The sequence below is a fragment of the Eucalyptus grandis genome, chromosome 7 (assembly GCF_016545825.1).
Source record: "Eucalyptus grandis isolate ANBG69807.140 chromosome 7, ASM1654582v1, whole genome shotgun sequence".
Classification (NCBI taxonomy): Eukaryota; Viridiplantae; Streptophyta; class Magnoliopsida; order Myrtales; family Myrtaceae; genus Eucalyptus; species Eucalyptus grandis.
Genome location: NC_052618.1, coordinates 35,596,698 through 35,616,882, shown reverse-complemented (window position 1 = coordinate 35,616,882; position 20,185 = coordinate 35,596,698). Strand labels below are relative to the sequence as shown.

The following is a 20,185-nucleotide window of genomic DNA, read 5'->3' as shown; positions in this document are numbered from 1 at the left end:
TTGATTTTAAACTTACATCTTTGTGTGCTGGATCATCTTAATTATTTTACAGATACTTAGTTGCTCAACCAACCAATTGAGGTTGCGATGATATAACTTCAAAAAATTCTTGAGGTGCATTTGTTTTTCGGAAAACTCAACGATAAAGAAAATATTATTTGAGAAATTGTTTTCTTGAATTATGGTTAATTTTCTTTTGTTTGTTGATATATGATTGATTGTAATTTTTCGACATTTGGATCTCATTTAAAAATGATTTCAATCTATGATTTTTTAGGCAAAAAAAGAACGGAATTTTTAATAATTTTATTTATATGTTTTTTAAAATTGATTTTAAATTATTTTAAAAAAATTATAATAATTAATTAATTATTTTCTTAAAAATTGAATTTTAATTTTTTTAATTGAATAATTATTTTTTATTATATTTCCCTTCCTTTCCTTTCCTTTTGTTTTGCTTTGTTTTGTATTTTTTTTTTTTTGGTTTCTCTACTATGACTAGTTGACGATGGCCATTCAAGGCTTAATTAATAATGACCACAAGTGAGCTTGAGTCTTGCCAAAATGGTGAGGCTCGAGCTTGCCTGTAACCGATTACTGGCCTTCATCATGACTGTTGAATGGTCGAAGAAGAAGGAAAAAGAAGAAAGAAAAAAAATTATATATGAGCAATTTCAGAAAGTATTTTCACTTCTTTAAATAGAGGAATTGACTTTTTTAAATTTATATATGAATTTTTTGTTGATTGAAAAGTGTTTTTAGTTAACTAGTCATTTTTCGTGAATCAAATGGATGACAGTTTGGAAAATCAACTCTTGAAAAACATTTTCTCCCAAATACACATAGCGAAGGACACGAAAATGCCAAAAGTTGTATACGGCGTACACTTTAGTGTCAAGTTTTCATCAAATTATTTAAGTGTCAAATTAGAGAAAAATGATTACTTCAATGTCAATAACGAGAAATTTCGACCAAATTGATTATATATATTTATAAATAAAAGTTCTAAGTGACATCTTATATTTTCAAAAACATAATCCACGTAGAAGTGTGAAAATACATTGCTTAGTCCAACATGGCTGGGTAATGAACAAAATGACATCGCTTGCCATCCAGGGCAAAAGTGACGTCGTTTGAACTTGAGTAAAAAGGCTGGCCTCATCACATCGATCCTTGTTGCTCGCTCATCGTTACTTGATTGTTGTCGCATGCCTTCCCTCGCTTACCATTCGTTCGTCATCGGTTGCTCGTCACCCATGGTAAAAAGGTGCGATTCTCTCTGTGTTGCTCAATTGGCGGGAAAAATTTGGGTTCGTAAGGGAAAAATTTGGGCTCATAAGAGAAAATTAGTGCTCGCAAGGGGAAAGATTAGGGTTGTGAGTTGCTGTTGAAGTTTCTACTCTCTATTTGTAAGATTGAACTGTTAATTTTGGAGGCAAACTAAAATGGGGAGTGAATTTAGGTTCAAAGGTTAGTTAGGGTTTGAAATTGGGGGTTATCTTTCAATTTGGGGATTTTGGGTTCTTACTTGGTAGAAAGGTACTAGATAGTGTTGTTTTAGGGTTTAGATGCCAACTAGACTCTCGAGTAGGCCACGGCGGCTTAAGAAACTAATAAAAAAAAGGGCAATGTCAAATTTTTGATCAAACATATCGGAGTTAGTATTGAAAATATTGTTTTTAAAAGAGTTTAGCACTTAAGTGATATAAAAGAAATTTTGCTACTTCTAGCACCTCATTTGGGAGGTCAAGACAGCTACTCCATGTGTGTCAGAGGCAACAAACGAGCGAGTCTATATCCACTACAATTGTCGCCTCTCTTGCCAACTTCCTCCTCTCAATCATCAAAATACACATATAAGCAAACTATATCGATATTATATTGTCTACAGTTATCTGAGAGCAGAAGGTCAAAGACCTTAAAAATCCTTCCTTAATTAGTTATGCGGCGACGGAATCTTCGTTGATAAATCTCAGTAGATAATTGATTTGGAAACGGGATCCAACGAAATTTCTGTAAATGAAACAACGGGCTTGGAAGCATTCATGATTTTTTTTTTCCTTTAAATTTTTGCATTCCTGAATTTTGCAAATGTCGACTGTCAAAAGATTCTTGCGAGTTGAGAGGCTTGGTAGTTAATAGAGAGAGCTCTTGATCTCTCTACTTTTTATTTTAGATGTTCCCCCTCCTTTGCATGGGGACCCATATTTATATGGACATGGGAGAGGGGCTCGAAAAACGCTCTAATAGCATGATACCGACGATTTTCAAGAAAGTTTGTGTTAGAACGATGAGACATGCACTTGAGAAGGTTTGCCCTCTTAAACTCAATCCAACGGACAAATAACTATGAAAACGCTGTTGTAGCATGATTTTTATGATTTCTGATGGACTTCTTGTGCTCCATGGCATTCCTATCAGAAATTTATGCAGAATAGAGACAAATTTCACGAAGAAAAGTTATTGCAATGGTGAGATACGCACTTTGAAGATTTTTCCTTCTTAAACTTGAAAATTGTCCAAAAAGTCCAAAACATATTGCACTTTTGCCAATTTAGTCTTAAACCTTTTAATTTTGCCAATTTAGTCTTAAACCTTTTAATTTTGCCAATTTAATCATAAATCTTTTCACTTTTTGCTGATTAAGTCCATTCGGCCAATTTTGGCCAGAAAATGATGCCGACGATGCCACGTAGATCTTTGGTGCCGACGTGGACAATTTTTAATAATATTTTAATATTTTTGAATATTTTATTTTTATTTTTATATTTTCTGTTTTTACCCTTTTTTTTTCTCTCTTTTTGGCTTTTTCCTTAGCCTTTTCTAGTGGCCGGCCCGCTGGCCACAGCGACGGCCGGCCACTAGCCACGGTCACTGGGTTGGCCTCGCCCGCCACAAGTGAGGCTAGAACGAGTGAGGAGGAGCACCGGCGAGGAAGCCCTCGCCTAGGTGTGGCCCGGTGACCCTCCCCTAGGCTAGGGTGGCCTCGCCGGGCGTCGGCCGAGCGGCGCGATGCCGGCGAGGCCACCCCGGCCCCGGCGAGGGTCGGCCTCGCCGGGCTCGCCCTTGCCCCCTGGTCGGGCGGGCGTCGACTTATGGCTAGGGCGAGGCCAACGCTCGCCCGGGCGAGGGCTCCCTCTCCAGATTCGGTGAGGTGGCCCTCGCCGGGGCCGGTGGTGGCCTAGCTCGGCTTTGACGCTTGGTGAGGCCACCCTAGCCTGGGGGAGGGTCGGCCTCGCCCGTGCGACCCTCGCCGGGCCGTGCCTAGGCGAGGGCTTCCCTTGCCGGTGCTCCTTGCCCGGCCGGGCCTCGCCTATGGCGGGCGAGGCCAGCCGACCCCGACCGTGGCGGTGGCCGGCAACCGAAAAGGCCAAGGAAAAAGCCAAAAGAAAAAAAGAAAAGAAAAAGGGGAAAAAACAGAAAATAAAAAATAAAATAAAATTCAAAAAAATTATAAAATTATAAAATATTATTAAAAATTGTCCATATCAGCGCTGGTAGTCCTACGTGGCATCACGGGCGTCCACGCCATTTTCCGGCCAAAATTGGCCGGATGGACTTAATTGGCAAAAACATTTTTCGAGAGAGAGACTTTTAAGTTTGGTTTTCATCTACCAAAAGGAAGCTCGACTTCAATGATGCCGACATCCCAATAGACTAAATCTCGATCATATTAGGGCAACGACGTACATACAATGTCCATAAGCTATATGGTATGGATAAGCACCAAAGGTCGCAGTTGAATAAAGATAAGTGCTGCAATTGTGAAAGTCCCCTGAGTTGAATTTCTTGCAATCCCGAGCAATTAAGCGTCATATCTCCAAGAACTTTCGAGTTAAATAGTGGCATCTTGTGGAGCTGAAATTGTGAGGATTTAAAGAACGTAAGGAAGGCGGTAGCTGCTTGAGGGGTTGCAGGACTAGTCCTCTTCAACGAAGATGTTCTAGTAGAGAAAGGAGACCCAACTCTGGAACCGGTGCAGTGAACTTGAGAAAATACAAGCTCAACTCTTTTAGTTTGGATAGCCATCCAATCCAAGCCCGCGGCCGGGGGGCTGTGGGCTGCAATCCGACGGCGACGATCTACGATCGTGCTCCGGTTGCACGATGGTCGTGTGACATTCGGGCAGCTGTTGTGCAATGGTCGTGCGACGGTCGTGCGGCATTCGTGTGATGGCCGTACGGCGGTTGTGTGGCGACGGGTGGCGGTCCGTGAGTGAGAAGAAAATCCATATAAATGAAAAAATTTATAAATTTTTACTGAACTCATTGCTATTCTTATTCTTTTCCTAGAATAGAAATTTTGTATAATTAGCAAATACCTTATTTTACTCAGAAATTGATCCCGAAGCAGAAATAGAGAAAAACGATTTTTGAAAAGAAATAGTTCCTCGAGATAAAAACCCTTCGCAATGGGCTTTGATGTGTATAATATGTATCTTCTTCTTCTTCTTCTTTTGAAAGTTGAACAAATGCAGCTCGCCAGATTGAACATGTAAACAGACTAAACTCGTTGGAAGCTCAGGCAAGTCTGTAATCTCATCACACCTCGTTAAGTCAAGTGTTAAGAGGCAAGAAAGCATGTTAATTGTTCTCGGAACTCGACAGATTTTGGTAGAACATAAATCCAGGACCCTTAGAGAGGAAAGATGTCCTACCTCATTGGGGATATCGCCTTCCAACTCCTTGCGACGACCAAGATAAAGCTCCTCTAGTTCCTCCAACTTTCCAAGGGCTTTGGGTAACTTCCATTGACTGGAATTTGAGCTAAGCAAACCATTAGCTGACAAATTCAGAGTGCACGATGAATTTAATTCTCCAATGAAGTTTGGAAGTTGTTTAATCTCATCGCTTGCCAGATGAAGATGTCGCAGCTTTACTAAAACTTCAATTGCACCGGGAATTTCAGCGATTCCCGAGAATTGTAGGAAGAGATCTGACAAACACTGTAGCTTTCTGACGGACTCTGGTAAGCTTCCAATTCTAGTAATTGAAAGGTGCAGCTTCTTTAATGATGCCAAGTCGCCGATAGAGGTGGGGAGTATGCTCACACCATAGGAGCCACGCAAAGAGAAGCGCTCAGGCTTCGCTAGCACTCCAATTTCATCACGCACATGCTCAATGAGCTCACAATCACTGATATTCAGTTCACGCAAGTGCGTTGACTTTCCAACGGAGCTGTCTATTTCCTTGGGATAAGTACACTAATGGTGCCATAAGTTGTGTACGGCGCTCACTTTGGTGCCAAAAGTTTTTGTCGGATCACTTAAGTGCCAAAACTTGAAAAACGCTCACTTTGGTGCCAACTCGACGAAATTGGCCGGAAATCCGACGTGGCCTTTTTTATTAATTTTTGATGCCGACGTGGCTCGTCGGAGAGCTGAGTCAGCATCCAAACACCAAAACGACGCCGTTTGGTGTCTCCCCCAATTCAAAACCCTAATCTCCGGCCGTCGCCGTCCTCAACGGTCCCGCGCTCGGCGGCCACGGCTTCGACCCCGACCTCGACCCCAACCGCGACGATGGCCACTCAACGGCAGCGGCTCCGACCTCGACCCCGACCCCGACCCCGACGATGGCCACTCGGCGGCCGTAGCTCCGACCTCGACCTCGACCCCGACCGCGACGATGGCCACTCGATGGCCGCGGCTCAAACCCCGACCCCGACCCCGACGATGGCCACTCGACGGTCGTAGCTTCGACCCCAACCTCGACCCCGACCTCGATGATCGCCACTCGGCGGCCGCAGCCTCAACCCCGACGACGGCCACGGCTTCAACCTCGCCGAAACCCTAATTTCTTCCCCATGTGAGCTAAACGGCATCGTTTCCATGAAGCCATCCACGTAGGACGGCAAAACGACGTCGTTTTCTTAAGGAGGACCGAAAACGACGTCATTTAAAGGCTTATCAATTTTTTTTTTTTTTTTTAAAAAAATCATTTTGGCCGGAATCTTTCGCCGGAGGCCGGAATCTTTCGCCGGTGGCACCAAAGTGAGCGTTTTTCCTCCGATTTGGCACTTAAGTGATTCGACAGAAACTTTGGCACCAAAGTGAGCGCCGTACACAACTTTTGGCACCATTAGTGTACTTATCCCCTATTTCCTTCAACCTCCCACGATTATCAAAAGTCAACCTCTCTAAAGTTGAGTATCCAGACAAGTCTAGCATTCTTGTAATGCAATGACATTTTACGAGAGAGAGAGAGAGAGAGAGAGAGAGAGAGAGAGAGAGAGAGAGAGAGAGAGAGAGAGAGAGAGAGAGAGAGAGAGAGAGAGAGAGAGAGAGAGAGAGAGAGAGTTTTAAGTTCGGTTTTCATCTACGACAAGGAAGCTTGACTTCGTGATGCCGACATCCCTACAGACTGAATCTCAATCATATTAGGGCAACGGCGTACATACAGTGTCCCTAAGCTATATGGTATGGATAAGCACCGAAGTTCGCAGCTGAGCAAAGACAAGTGCTGCAACTGTGAAAGTCCCCCGAGTTGAATTTCTTGCAATCCCGAGCAATTAAGCTTCAAATCTCCCAGAACTTCCGAGTTAAATAGTGGCGATCCTGTGGAGCTGAAACTGTGAGGATTTAGAGAAAATAAGGAAGGTGGTAGCTGCTTGAGGGGTTGTAGGACTAGTCCTCTCCAACGAAGATGTTCTAGAAGAGAAAGGAGACCCAGCTCTGGAACCGGCATAGCGAACTCGAGAAAATACAACCTCAACTCTTTTAGTTTGGATAGCCTTCCAATCCAAGCTTGCGGCCGGTGGGCTGTGGGCGGCAATCCTGCGGCGACGATCTACGATCACGCGACGGTCGTGCGGCCGTCGTGCGACGGCCGTGCGGCATTCGTGTGACGGCCGTGCGGCGGTCGTGCGGCGACCGACGGCGGTCGGTGAGTAAGAAGAAAAAACAGATAAATGAGAAAATTTAGAAATTTTTATCGAACTCATTGCTATTCTTTCTCTGTTCCTAGAGCAGAAATTTTGTATAATTACCAAATACCTTATTTTACTCAGAAATTGATCCCGAAGCAGAAATAGAGAAAAATGATTTTTGAAAAGAAATAGTTCCTCGAGATAAAAACCCTTCGCAATGGGCTTTGATGCGTATAAAATGTATCTTCTCCTTCTTCTTCTTTTGAAAGTTGAACAAATGTAGCTCGCCGGATTGAACATGTAAACAGACTAAACTCGTTGGAAGCTCAGGCAAGTCTGCAATCCCAACACACCCCGTTAAGTCAAGTGTTAAGAGGCAAGAAAGCATGTTAATTGTTCTCGGAACTCGACAGATTTTGGTAGAACATAAATCCAAGACCCTTAGGGAGGAAAGATGTCCTACCTCATCGGGGATATCGCCTTACAACTCCTTGCGACGACCAATATAAAGCTCCTCTAGTTTCTCCAACTGTCCAATGACTAGAATTTGAGCTAAGCAAACCATTAGTTGACAAATTGAGAGTGCACGGTGAATTTATTTCTCCAATGAAGTCTAGAAGTTGTTTAATCTCATCGCTCGCGCAGATGAAGATGTCGCAGCTTTACTAACACTTCAATTGCACCGGGAATTTCAGCGATTCCCGAGAATTGTAGGAAGAGATCTGAAAAACACTGTAGCTTTCCGACGGACTCCGGTAGGCTTCCAATTCAAGTAATTGAAAGGTTCGGCTTCTTTAATGATGCCGAGTCGCCGATAGAGGTGGGGAGTATGCTCACACCATAGGAGCCACGCAAAGAGAAGCGCTCAGGCTTCGCTAGCACTCCAATTTCATCACGCACATGCTCAATGAGCTCACAATCGGTGATATTCAGTTCACGCAAGTGCGTTGACTTTCCAACGGGGCTGTCTATTTCCTTCAACCTCCCACGATTGTCAAACGTCAGCCTCACTAAAGTTGAGTATCCAGACAAGTGTAGGATTCTTGTAATGCAAGGACATTTTACGAGAGAGAGAGAGACTTTTAAGTTTGGTTTTCTTCTACGAAAAGGAAGCTTGACTTCAGTGATGCCGACATCCATACAGACTGAATCTCAATCATATTAGGGCAATGGCGTACATACAGTGTCCCTAAGCTATATGGTATGGATAAGCACCGAAGTTCGCAGCTGAGCAAAGATAAGTGCTCCACCTGTGAAAGTCCCCCGAGTTGAATTTCTTGCAATCCTGAGCAATTAAGCGTCAAATCTCCCAGAACTTTCGAGTTAAATAGTGGCGATCCTGTGGAGCTGAAACTGTGAGGATTTAAAGAAAGTAAGGAAGGCGGTAGCTGCTTGAGGGGTTCCAGGACTAGTCCTCTCCAACGAAGATGTTCTAGCAGAGAAAGGAGACCCAGCTCTGGAACCGGCGCAGCGAACTCGAGAAAATACAACCTCAACTCTTTTAGTTTGGATAGCCTTCCAATCCAAGGCCGCGGCCGGGGGCTGTGGGTGGCAATCCTGCGGCGACGATCTACGATCGTGTGACGGTCGTGCGACGGCCGTGCGGCATTCGTACGATGGCCGTGCGGCGATCGTGCGGTGACCGGCGGCGGTCCGTGAGTAAGAAGAAAAAACAGATAAATGAGAAAATTTAGAAATTTTTACCGAACTCATTGCTATTCTTTATCTGTTCCTAGAGCAGAAATTTTGTATAATTACCAAATACCTTATTTTACTCAGAAATTGATCCCGAAGCAGAAATAGAGAAAAACGATTTTTGAAAAGAAATAGTTCCTCGAGATAAAAACCCTTCGCGATTGGCTTTGATGCGTATAATATGTATCTCTCCTTCTTCTTCTTTTGAAAGTTGAACAAATGCAGCTCGCTGGATTGAACATGTAAACAGACTAAACTCGTTGGAAGCTCAGGCAAGTCTCTAATCTCATGACAACCCGTTAAGTCAAGTGTTAAGAGGCAAGAAAGCATGTTAATTGTTCTCGGAACTTGACAGATTTTGGTAGAACATAAATCCAGGACCCTTAGAGAGGAAAGATGTGCTACCTCATCGGGGATATCGCCTTTCAGCTCGTTGCGACGACCAAGATAAAGCTCCTCTAGTTTGTCCAACTGTCCAATGGCTTTGGGTAACTTCCATTGACTGGAATTTGTGCTAAGAAAACGATTAGTTGACAAATTTAGAGTGCACGGTGAATTTATTTCTCCAATGAATTCTGGAAGTTGTTTAATCTCATCGCTCGCTAGATGAAGATGTCGCTGCTTTACGAACACTTCAATTGCACCGGGAATTTCAGCGATTCCCGAGAATTGTAGGAAGAGATCTGACAAATACTGTAGCTTTCCGACAGACTCCGGTAGGCTTCCAATTCGAGCAATTGAAAGGTCTGGCTTCTTTAATGATGCCGAGTCGCCGATAGAGGTGGGGAGTATGCTCACACTGTAGGAGCCATGCAAAGAGAAGCGCTCAGGCTTCGCTAGCACTCCAATTTCATCACGCACAAGCTCAATGAGCTCACAATCGGTGATATTCAGTTCACGCAATTGCATTGACTTTCCAACGGAGCTGTGTATTTCCTTCAACCTCCCACGATTGTCAAACGTCAGCCTCACTAAAGTTGAGTATCCAGACAAGTGTAGGATTCTTGTAATGCAAGGACATTTTACGAGAGAGAGAGAGAGAGAGAGAGAGAGAGAGAGAGACTTTTAAGTTTGGTTTTCATCTACGAAAAGGAAGCTTGACTTCAGTGATGCCGACATCCCTACAGACTGAATCTCAATCATATTGGGGCAATGGCGTACATACAGTGTCCCTAAGCTATATGGTATGGATAAGCACCGAAGTTCGCAGCTGAGCAAAGATAAGTGCTGCAACTGTGAAAGGGTGCTGCAACTGTGAAAGTCCCTCGAGTTGAATTTCTTGCAATCCCGAGCAATTAAGCGTCAAATCTCCCAGAACTTTCGAGTTAAATAGTGGCGATCCTGTGGAGCTGAAACTGTGAGGATTTAAAGAAACTAAGGAAGGCGGTAGCTGCTTGAGGGGTTGTAGGACTAGTCCTCTCCAACGAAGATGTTCTAGAAGAGAAAGGAGACCCAGCTCTGGAACCGGCGTAGCGAACTCGAGAAAATACAACATCAACTCTTTTAGTTTGGATAGCCTTCCAATCCAAGCCCGCGGCCGATGGGCTGTGGGCGGCAATCTTGCGGCGACGATCTACGATCGTGCGACGGTCGTGCGGCCGTCGTGCGACGGCCGTGCGGCATTCGTGTGACGGCCGTGCGGCGACCGGCGGCGGTCCATGAGTAAGAAGAAAAACAGATAAATGAGAAAATTTAGAAATTTTTACCGAACTCATTGCTATTCTTTCTTTGTTCCTAGAGCAGAAATTTTGTATAATTACCAAATACCTTATTTTACTCAGAAATTGATCACGAAGCAGAAATAGATAAAAACGATTTTTGAAAAGAAATAGTTCCTCGAGATAAAAACCTTCGCGATGGGCTTTGATGCGTATAATATGCATCTTCTCCTTCTTCTTCTTTTGAAAGTTGAACAAATGCAGTTCGCCGGATTGAACATGTAAACAGACAAAACTCGTTGGAAGCTCAGGCAAGTTTGTAATCTCATCACACCCTGTTAAGTCAAGTGTTAAGAGGCAAGAAAGCATGTTAATTGTTCTTGGAACTGGACAGATTTTGGTAGAACATAAATCCAGGACCCTTAGAAAGGAAAGATGTCGTACCTCATCGGGGATATCGCCTTCCAACTCCTTGCGACGACCAAGATAAAGCTCCTCTAGTTTCTCCAACCGTCCATTGGCTTTGGGTAACTTCCATTGACTGGAATTTGAGCTAAGCAAACTATTAGTTGACAAATTCAGAGTGCATGGTGAATTTATTTCTCCAATGAAGTCTGGACGTTGTTTAATCTCATCGCTCGCCAGATGAAGATGTCGCAGCTTTACCAACACTTCAATTGCACCGGGAATTTCAGCGATTCTCGAGAATTGTAGGAGGAGATCTGACAACTGTAGCTTTCCGACGGACTCCGGTAGGCTTCCAATTCGAGTAATTGAAAGGTCCGGCTTCTTTAATGATGCCGAGTCGCCGATAGAGGTGGGGGGTATGCCCACACCGTAGGAGCCACGCAAAGAGAAGCGCTCAGGCTTCGCTAGCACTCCAATTTCATCACGCACATGCTCAATGAGCTCACAATCGGTGATATTCAGTGCACGCAACTGCGTTGACTTTCCAACGGAGCTGTCTATTTCCTTCAACCTCCCCCGATTGTCAAACGTCAGCCTCAATAAAGTTGAGTGTCCAGACAAGTCTAGCATTCTTGTAATGCAAGGACATTTTACGAGAGAGAGAGAGAGAGAGAGAGAGAGAGAGAGAGAGAGAGAGAGAGAGAGAGAGAGAGAGAGAGAGAGAGAGAGAGAGAGAGAGAGAGAGAGAGAGAGAGAGAGAGAGAGAGAGAGAGAGAGAGAGAGAGAGAGAGAGAGAGAGAGAGAGACTTTTAAGTTTGGTTTTCATCTACGAAAAGGAAGCTTGACTCCAGTGATCCCGAGATCCCTACAGACTGAATCTCAATCATATTGGGCCAACGGCGTACATACAGTGTCCCTGAGCTATATGATGTGGATAAGCACCTAAGTTCGCAGCTGAGCAAAGATAAGTGCTGCAACTGTGAAAGTCCCCTGAGTTGAATTTCTTGCAATCCCGAGCAAGTAAGCGTCAAATCTCCTAGAACTTTCGAGTTAAATAGTGGCGATCCTCTGGAGTTGAAACTCGAGGATTTAAAGAAAGTAAGGAAGGCGGTAGTAGCTTGAGGGGTTGAAGGACTAGTCCTCTCCAACGAAGATGTTCTAGCAGAGAAAGGAGACCGAGCTCTGGAACCGGCGTAGCGAACTCGAGAAAATACAACCTCAACTCTTTTAGTTTGATAGCTTTCCAATCGAAGCCCGCGGCCGGTGTGCTGTGGGCGGCAATATTGCGGCGACGATCTACGGTCGTGCGGCCGTCGTGTGACGGCCGTGCGGCATTCGTGCGACGGCCGTGCGGCGGTCGTGCGGCGACCGGCGGCGGTCGGTGAGTAAGAAGAAAAAACAGATAAATGAGAAAATTTAGAAATTTTTACCGAACTCATTGCTATTCTTTCTCTGTTCCTAGAGCAAAAATTTCGTATAATTACCAAATACCTTATTTTACTCAGAAATTGATCCCGAACCAGAAATAGAGAAAAACGATTTTTGAAAAGAAATAGCTCCTCGAGATAAAAACCCTTCGGGATGGGCTTTGATGCGTATAATATGTATCTTCTCCTTCTTCTTTCTTTTGAAAGTTGAACAAATGCAGCTCGCCGGATTGAACATGTAAACAGACTAAACTCGTTGGAAGCTCAGGCAAGTTTGTAATCTCATCACACCCCCTTAAGTCAAGTGTTAAGAGGCAAGAAAACTTGTTAATTGTTCTCGGAACTCGACAGATTTTGGTAGAAGATAAATCCAGGACCCTTAGAGAGGAAAGATGTCCTACCTCATCGGGGATATCGCCTTCCAACTCCTTGCGACGACCACGATAAAGCTCCTCTAGTTTCTCCAACTGTCCAACGGCTTTGGGTAACTTCCATTGATTGGAATTTGAGCTAAGCCAACTATTAGTTGACAAATTCAGAGTGCACGGTGAATTTATTTGTCCAATGAAGTCTAGAAGTTGTTTAATCTCATTGCTCGCTAGATGAAGATGTCACAACTTTACCAACAGTTCAATTGCACCGGGAATTTCAGCGATTCCCGAGAATTGTAGGAAGAGATCTGACAAACACTGTAGCTTTCCGACGGACTCCGGTAGGCTTCCAATTCGAGTAATTGAAAGGTCCGGCTTCTTTAATGATGCCGAGTCGTCGATAGAGGTGGGGGGTATGCTCACACCGTAGGAGCCACGCAAAGAGAAGCGCTCAGGCTTCGCTAGCACTCCAATTTCATCATGCACATGCTCAATGAGCTCACAATCGGTGATATTTAGTGCACGCAAGTGCGTTGACTTTCCAACGGAGCTGTCTATTTCCTTCAACCTCCCCCGATTGTCAAACGTCAGCCTCACTAAAGTTGAGTGTCCAGACAAGTCTAGCATTCTTGTAATGCAAGGACATTTTACGAGAGAGAGAGAGAGAGAGAGAGAGAGAGAGAGACTTTTAAGTTTGGATTTCATCTACGAAAAGGAAGCTTGACTTCAGTGATGCCGACATCCCTACAGACTGAATCTCAATCATATTGGGGCAACAGCGTACATATAGTGTCCCTCAGTTATATGGTGTGGATAAGCACCGAAGTTCGCAGCTGAGCAAAGATAAGTACTGCAACTGTGAAAGTCCCCCGAGTTGAATTTCTTGCAATCCCGAGCAATTAAGCGTCAAATCTCCCAGAACTTTCGAGTTAAATAGTGGCGATCCTGTGGAGCTGAAACTGTGGGGATTTAAAGAAAGTAAGGAAGGCGGTAGCTGCTTGAGGGGTTCCAGGACTAGTCCTCTCCAAGGAAGATGTTCTAGCAGAGAAAGGAGACCCAGCTCTTGAACCGGCGTAGCGAACTCGAGAAAATACAACCTCAACTCTTTTAGTTTGGATAGCCTTCCAATCCAAGCCCGCGGCCGGTGGGCTGTGGGCGGCAATCCTGCGGCGAAGATCTAGGATCGTGCGATGGTCGCGCGGCCGTCCGGCATTCGTGCGACAGCCGTGCGTCGGTCGTGCGGCGACCGGCGGCGGTCCGTGAGTAAGAAGAAAAAACACATAAATGAGAAAATTTAGAAATTTTTACCGAACTCATTGCTATTCTTTCTCAATTCCTAGAGCAGAAATTTTGTATAATTACCAAATACCTTATTTTACTCAGAAATTGATCTCGAAGGAGAAATAGAGAAAAACTATTTTTGAAAAGAAATAGCTCCTCGAGATAAAAACCCTTCGCGATGGGCTCTGATGCGTATAATATATATCTTCTCCTTCTTCTTCTTTTGAAAGTTGAACAAATGCAGCTCGCCGGATTGAATCTGTAAACAGACTAAACTCGTTGCAAGCTCAGGCAAGTCTGTAATCTCATCACACCTCGTTAAGTGAAGTGTTAAGAGGCAAGAAAGCATGTTAATTGTTCTCGGAACTCGATAGGTTTTGGTAGAACATAAATCCAGGACCCTTAGACAGGAAAGATGTCCTACGTCATCGGGGATATCTCCTTCCAACTCCTTGCGGCGACTAAGATAAAGCTCCTCTAGTTTCTCCAATTGTGCAATGGCTTTGGGTAACTTCCATTGATTGGAATTTGAGCTAAGCAAACCATTAGTTGACAAATTCAGACTGCACGGTGAATTTATTTATGCAATGAAGTCTGGAGGTTGTTTAATCTCATCGCTCGCCAGATGAAGATGTCGCAGCTTTACTAACACTTCAATTGCACCGGGAATTTCAGTGATTCCCGAGAATTGTAGGAAGAGATTTGACAAACACTGTAGCTTTCCGACGGACTTCGGTAGGCTACCAATTCGAGTAATTGAAAGGTCAGGCTTCTTTAATGATGCCGTGTCGCCGATAGAGGTGGGGAGTATGCTCCCACCGTAGGAGCCACGCAAAGAGAAGCGCTCAGGCTTCGCTAGCACTCCAATTTCATCATGCACATGCTGAATGAGCTCACAATCGGGGATATTTAGTTCACGCAAGTGCGTCGACTTTCCAACGGAGCTATCTATTTCCTTCATCCTCCCACGATTGTCAAACGTCAGCCTCAATAAATTTGAGTATCCAGACAAGTCTAGCATTCTTATAATGCAAGGACAATTTACGAGAGAGAGAGAGAGAGAGAGAGAGAGAGAGAGAGAGAGAGAGAGAGAGAGAGAGAGAGAGAGAGAGAGAGACTTTTAAGTTTGGCTTTCATCTACGAAAAGGAAGCTTGACTTCAGTGATGCCGACATCCCTACAGACTGAATCTCAATCATATTAGGGCAACGGCGTACATACAGTGTCCCTAAGCTATATGGTATGGATAAGCACCGATGTTCGCAGCTGAGCAAAGATAAGTGCTGCAACTGTGAAAGTTCCCCTTGTTGAATTTCTTGCAATCCCGAGTAATTAAGCGTCAAATCTCCCAGAACTTTCGAGTTAAGTAGTAGCGATCCCGTGGAGCTGAAACTGTGAGGATTTAAAGAAAGTAAGGAAGGCGGTAGCTACTTGAGGGGTTGCAGGACTAGTCCTCTCCAACGAAGATGTTCTAGCAGAGAAAGGGGACCAAGCTCTGGAACCCGCGTTGCAAACTCGAGAAAATACAACCTCAACTCTTTTAGTTTGGATAGCCTTCCAATCCAAGCCTGCGGCCGGTGGGCTGTGGGCGGCAATCTTGCGGCGACGATCTACGATCGTGCGACGGTCGTGCGGCCGTCGTGCGACGGCCGTGCCGCATTCGTGCGGCGGCCATGCCGCATTCGTGCGGCGGCCATGCGCTGGTCGTGCGGCGACTGGCGGCGGTCCGTGAGTAAGAAGAAAAACAGATAAATGAGAAAATTTAGAAATTTTTACCGAACTCATTGCTATTCTTTCTCTGCTCCTATAGGAGAAATTTTGTATAATTACGAAATACCTTATTTTACTCAGAAATTGATCCCGAAGCAGAAATAGAGAAAAACGATTTTTGAAAAGAAATAGTTCCTCGAGATAAAAACCCTTCGCGATGGGCTTTGATGCGTATAATATATATCTTCTCCTTCTTCTTCTTTTGAAAGTTAAACAAATGCAGCTCGCCGGATTGAACCTGTAAACAGACTAAACTTGTTGCAAGCTCAGGCAAGTGTGTAATCTCATCACACCCTGTTAAGTGAAGTGTTAAGAGGCAAGAGAGCATGTTAATTGTTCTCGGAACTCGACAGATTCTGGTAGAACATAAATCCAGGACCCTTAGAGAGGAAAGATGTCCTCCCTCATCGGTGATATCGCCTTCCAACTCCTTGCGACGACCAAGATAAAGCTCCTCTAGTTTCCCCAACTGTCCAATGGCTTTGGGTAACTTCCATTGACTGGAATTTGAGCTAAGCAAACCATTCGTTGACAAATTAGAGTGCACAGTGAATTTATTTCACCAATGAAGTCTGGAAGTTGTTTAATATCATTGCTTGCCAGATGAAGATGTCGTAGCTTTACTAACACTTCAATTGCACCGGGCATTTCAGCGATTCCCGAGAATTGTAGGAAGAGATCTGACAAACACTGTAGCTTTCCGACGGACTCCGGTAGGCTGCCAATTCGAGTAGTTGAAAGGTGCGGCTTCTTTAATGATGCCGAGTCACCGATAGAGGTGGGGAGTATCCTCAAACCGTAGGAGCTACGCAAAGAGAAGCGCTCAGGCTTCGCTAGCACTCCAATTTCATCATGCACATGCTCAATGAGCTCACAATCAGGGATATTCAGTTCACGCAAGTGCGTCGACTTTCCAACGGAGCTATCTATTTCCTTCATCCTCCCATGATTGTCAAACGTCAGCCTGAGTAAACTTGAGTATCCAGACAAGTCTGGCATTCTTGTAATGCACGGACATTTTACGAGAGAGAGAGAGAGAGAGACTTTTAAGTTTGGTTTTCATCTACAAAAAGGAAGCTTGACTTCAGTGATGCCGACATCCCTACAGACTGAATCTTAATCATATTAGGGCAACGGCGTACATACAGTGCCCCTAAGCTATATGGTATGGATAAGCACCGAAGTTCGCAGCTGAGCAAAGATAAGTACTGCAAGTGTGAAAGTCCCCCGAGTTGAATTTCTTGCAATCCCGAGCAATTAAGCGTCAAATCTCCCAGAACTTTCGAGTTAAATAGTGGTGATCCTGTGGAGCTGAAACTGTGAGGATTTAAAGAAAGTAAGGAAGGCAACCCCGTGGCGACGATCTATGATCGTGCGACGGCCGTGCGACGGTGGTGCGATGACCGGCGGCGGTCCGTGAGTAAGAAGAAAAAACAGATAAATGAGAAAATTTAGAAATTTTTACCGAACTCATTGCTATTCTTTCTCTGTTCCTAGAGCAGAAATTTTGTATAATTACCAAATACCTTATTTTACTTAGAAATTGATCCCGAAGCAGAAATAGAGAAAAACGATTTTTGAAAAGAATTTATCCTCGGGATCAAAACCCTTCGCGATGGGCTTTGATGCGTATAATATGTATCTTCTCCTTCTTCTTCTTTTGAAAGTTGAACAAATGCAGCTCGCCGGATTGAACATGTAAACAGACTAAACTCGTTGGAAGCTCAGGCAAGTCTGTAATCTCATCACACCCCATTAAGTGAAGTGTTAAGAGGCGAGAAAGCATGTTAATTGTTCTCGGAACTCGACAGATTTTGGTAGAACATAAATCCAGGACCCTTAGAGAGGAAAGATGTCCCACCTCATCGGGGATATCGCCTTGCAACTCCTTGCGACGACCAAGATAAAGCTCCTCTAGTTTCTCCAACTGTCCAATGGCTTTCGGTAACTTCCATTGACTGGAATTTGATCTAAGCAAACCATTAGTTGACAAATTCAGAGTGCACGGTGAATTTATTTATGCAATGAAGTCTGGAAGTTGTTTAATCTCATCGCTCGCCAGATGAAGATGTCGCAGCTTTACTAACACTTCAATTGCACCGGGAATTTCAGCAATTCGCGAGAATTGTAGGAAGAGATCTGACAAACACTGTAGCTTTCCGACGGACTCCGGTAGGCTTCCAATTCGAGTAATTGAAAGGTCTGGCTTCTTTAATGATGCCGAGCCGCTGATAGAGGTGGGGAGTATGCTCACACCGTAGGAGCCAAGCAAAGAGAAGTGCTCAGGCTTCGCTAGCACTCCAATTTCATCACGCACATGCTCAATGAGCTCACAATCAGTGATATTCAGTTCACGCAAGTGCATTGACTTTCCAACGGAGCTATCTATTTCCTTCAACCTCCCACGATTGTCAAATGTCAGCCTCACTAAAGTTGAGTATCCAGACAAGTCTAGCATTCTTGTAATGCAAGGACATTTTACGAGAGAGAGAGAGAGAGAGAGAGAGAGAGAGAGAGAGAGAGAGTTTTCTGATATGTTTCCTGAAGAATTGAGAACATAGCAATAGTACGAGAGTTTTCTTATATGTATGCTGAAGAATTACTTGGTCTACCACCAGAAAGGGAGATCGACTTCATGTTTGAGTTGGCCCCTGGGATGGAGCCAATCTCTAAAGCTCCTTGTTGTATGGCATTTTGATAATTGATGGAACTAAAGTTGCAAATGTAGGGAATACTAGACAAGGGATTTATTCGTCTTAGTGGATCACCTTGGGGAGCACCAGTTTTGTTTGTGAGGAAACGAGATGGGTCCTTGTGCCTTTGCATCGACTACTGGCAACTGAATTGGGTAACGATCAAGAATTGACGATCTGTATCATTGGTTGCAGGGAGCGTCGATATCCTCAAAGGTTGACCTAAGGACTGGTTATCATCAGCGAGGATTAAGAATGAGTTGAACTGGATATAGTGTTGTTGCATGGAACTTTTCAAAGATTATGATTGCGACATCCTATATCACCCTGGAAAAGCTAATAAAGTTATAGATTCATTGAGTCGAAAGTCATCGATTGTGCCGATAGTGATTCAAGTGTGGATTTTACTCGAAAGAACTAGCGATTCGGATTTCAAATTTGAGGTAGGCCACATTTCAAATCTTATGGCCACACTTAGGATTGGACTGGAAGTATAGCTAAGAATCAAGATGTTCCGGTTGATAGATACAGAGATCTAGAATATTTTGTAGGAAGATATAAAATAGAGAAATGATGAAATCTCAATCAATGGTTGTAATTTGAGGATCTCAATTCTAAGAAGGGGCGTCCTCCCCTTATTTGTGTCCATCTTACCATTTAGAAATCAAAGGCTCATTTCTTTCTTCCTAAGCTTCTCTCTCTAGAAACTTTCTCCCTCTACCATCCGAGTCACTGTATGATCTTGATCCTAAACGATCGACCCATGACAAGTGGTATCAAAGCAAGAAGGGAGATCTATTTCAAGAGATCAAGGAGTACCAACTGTTTGAGAGAATGTCGAGCCAAGAAGATGCCATGGATGGAGAGGCTATCCAAGTCAAACTCGCGGCTAAACCAAGAGAAAAGAAGCCTCGATGTAGTCGCGCTCGATAAGAAGCTCGTGAAGTAAGGTGAGCAATAGCCGAGTTCATGGAGGGACTCGATGATGTGATTGACCACATCATGGAAGTTGAGGTCTCACTCTGTGAAGACTTCACGAACAGCATCAATCAGGCAACAACCCCATTGTATGACAGGCACAAAGGCCTTGAAGCATCGATCGATGTGTTGAGGGAACGCATCCAAGTGATTGAGGAAGAAAGCCCTCGTAGGGACGAGGTCGAAGCCATGAAGGCGAAGATGCGAGAGCTTAAGTCCAAGCTTGCCTTATGTAGGTTGAGCATCATCAATGGGACAATGCCTACACAAGTGGTGCCTATGCTAGAGGAATTCAAAGGCGATCGATCTGCCAAGGAGGTGGCTAACTCATATGGAGCATGGGGCTGTACTTTGGAACGTTAAACATCCAAGTAAGTCGATCAAGGTAACAACCGCATCCATGTTACTCATGGATATTATAATGCTTTGGTGGCGTGATAGATGCAACGAGACCAAGCGTGGCACCGACCCTATGGACACATGGGATGATTTCGTGAGGGAGTTCTAAGTTTACTTCTTCTCGAGTTTGCCGAATAGAAGCCCATAGCAAGCTCCATCGCATCAAAGAAAGAGGAACAATCCAAGAGTATGTGAAGGAATTCACAGAGCTCAAACTCTAGATTCGCAATCAAGGAGAAGAGGATGGTCTTGGAGTGTTGACAAATGGATTGAAGCCATGGATGCACTAAGTGTGACCGAGTCCCTAGTCGACCTCACCAAAGCATATTCATCAAGGAACCGTACAAGGGATTGGAGGTGGGATCAACACTCTAAGGATGAAGGTGGAGACATTTCCTCCTGCATCGAAATATCAAGGGGGCCAAGTCAAGTCATAGGGATATGGAACATCCAGGTCGTCCTCCTTCCAAAAGGGACGACCCCAAGTAGACTACACCATGAGTAAGTTCAATCAACCGCCACCATCTCCTTGCTTTATTTGCAACAGTTCGCCTTAGTCCGAAAAGTGCAAAATCAACTCCCTCGCCATAGAAGAAGTCGAGGAGCAGCCCAAAGTAGAGAATCGGCAAATTCAACTTA

At 44.3% G+C, this 20,185-nt stretch overlaps 2 protein-coding genes across 2 annotated transcripts; both read right to left on the bottom strand.

The window, feature by feature from the left end:
* Positions 1-7,635: 7,635 nt before the first annotated feature.
* On the bottom strand, positions 7,636-13,053 carry LOC120296114 (receptor-like protein kinase 2). Its single transcript, XM_039317769.1, has 5 exons — positions 12,679-13,053; positions 12,457-12,543; positions 10,665-11,192; positions 8,968-9,498; positions 7,636-7,842 (listed from the first exon to the last, which is right to left on the bottom strand). Exons 1-5 carry the CDS (start codon positions 13,051-13,053, stop codon positions 7,636-7,638), a joined length of 1,728 nt encoding a protein of 575 aa, XP_039173703.1.
* A 1,234-nt stretch (positions 13,054-14,287) lies between these two features.
* Positions 14,288-17,934, bottom strand: LOC120296113 (plant intracellular Ras-group-related LRR protein 4-like). The gene is made up of 5 exons (XM_039317768.1): positions 17,564-17,934; positions 17,338-17,446; positions 16,105-16,409; positions 15,856-15,988; positions 14,288-14,662 (listed from the first exon to the last, which is right to left on the bottom strand). The coding sequence occupies exons 1-5, from the start codon at positions 17,932-17,934 to the stop codon at positions 14,288-14,290; spliced, it is 1,293 nt and encodes a 430-aa protein (XP_039173702.1).
* Positions 17,935-20,185: the final 2,251 nt, after the last annotated feature.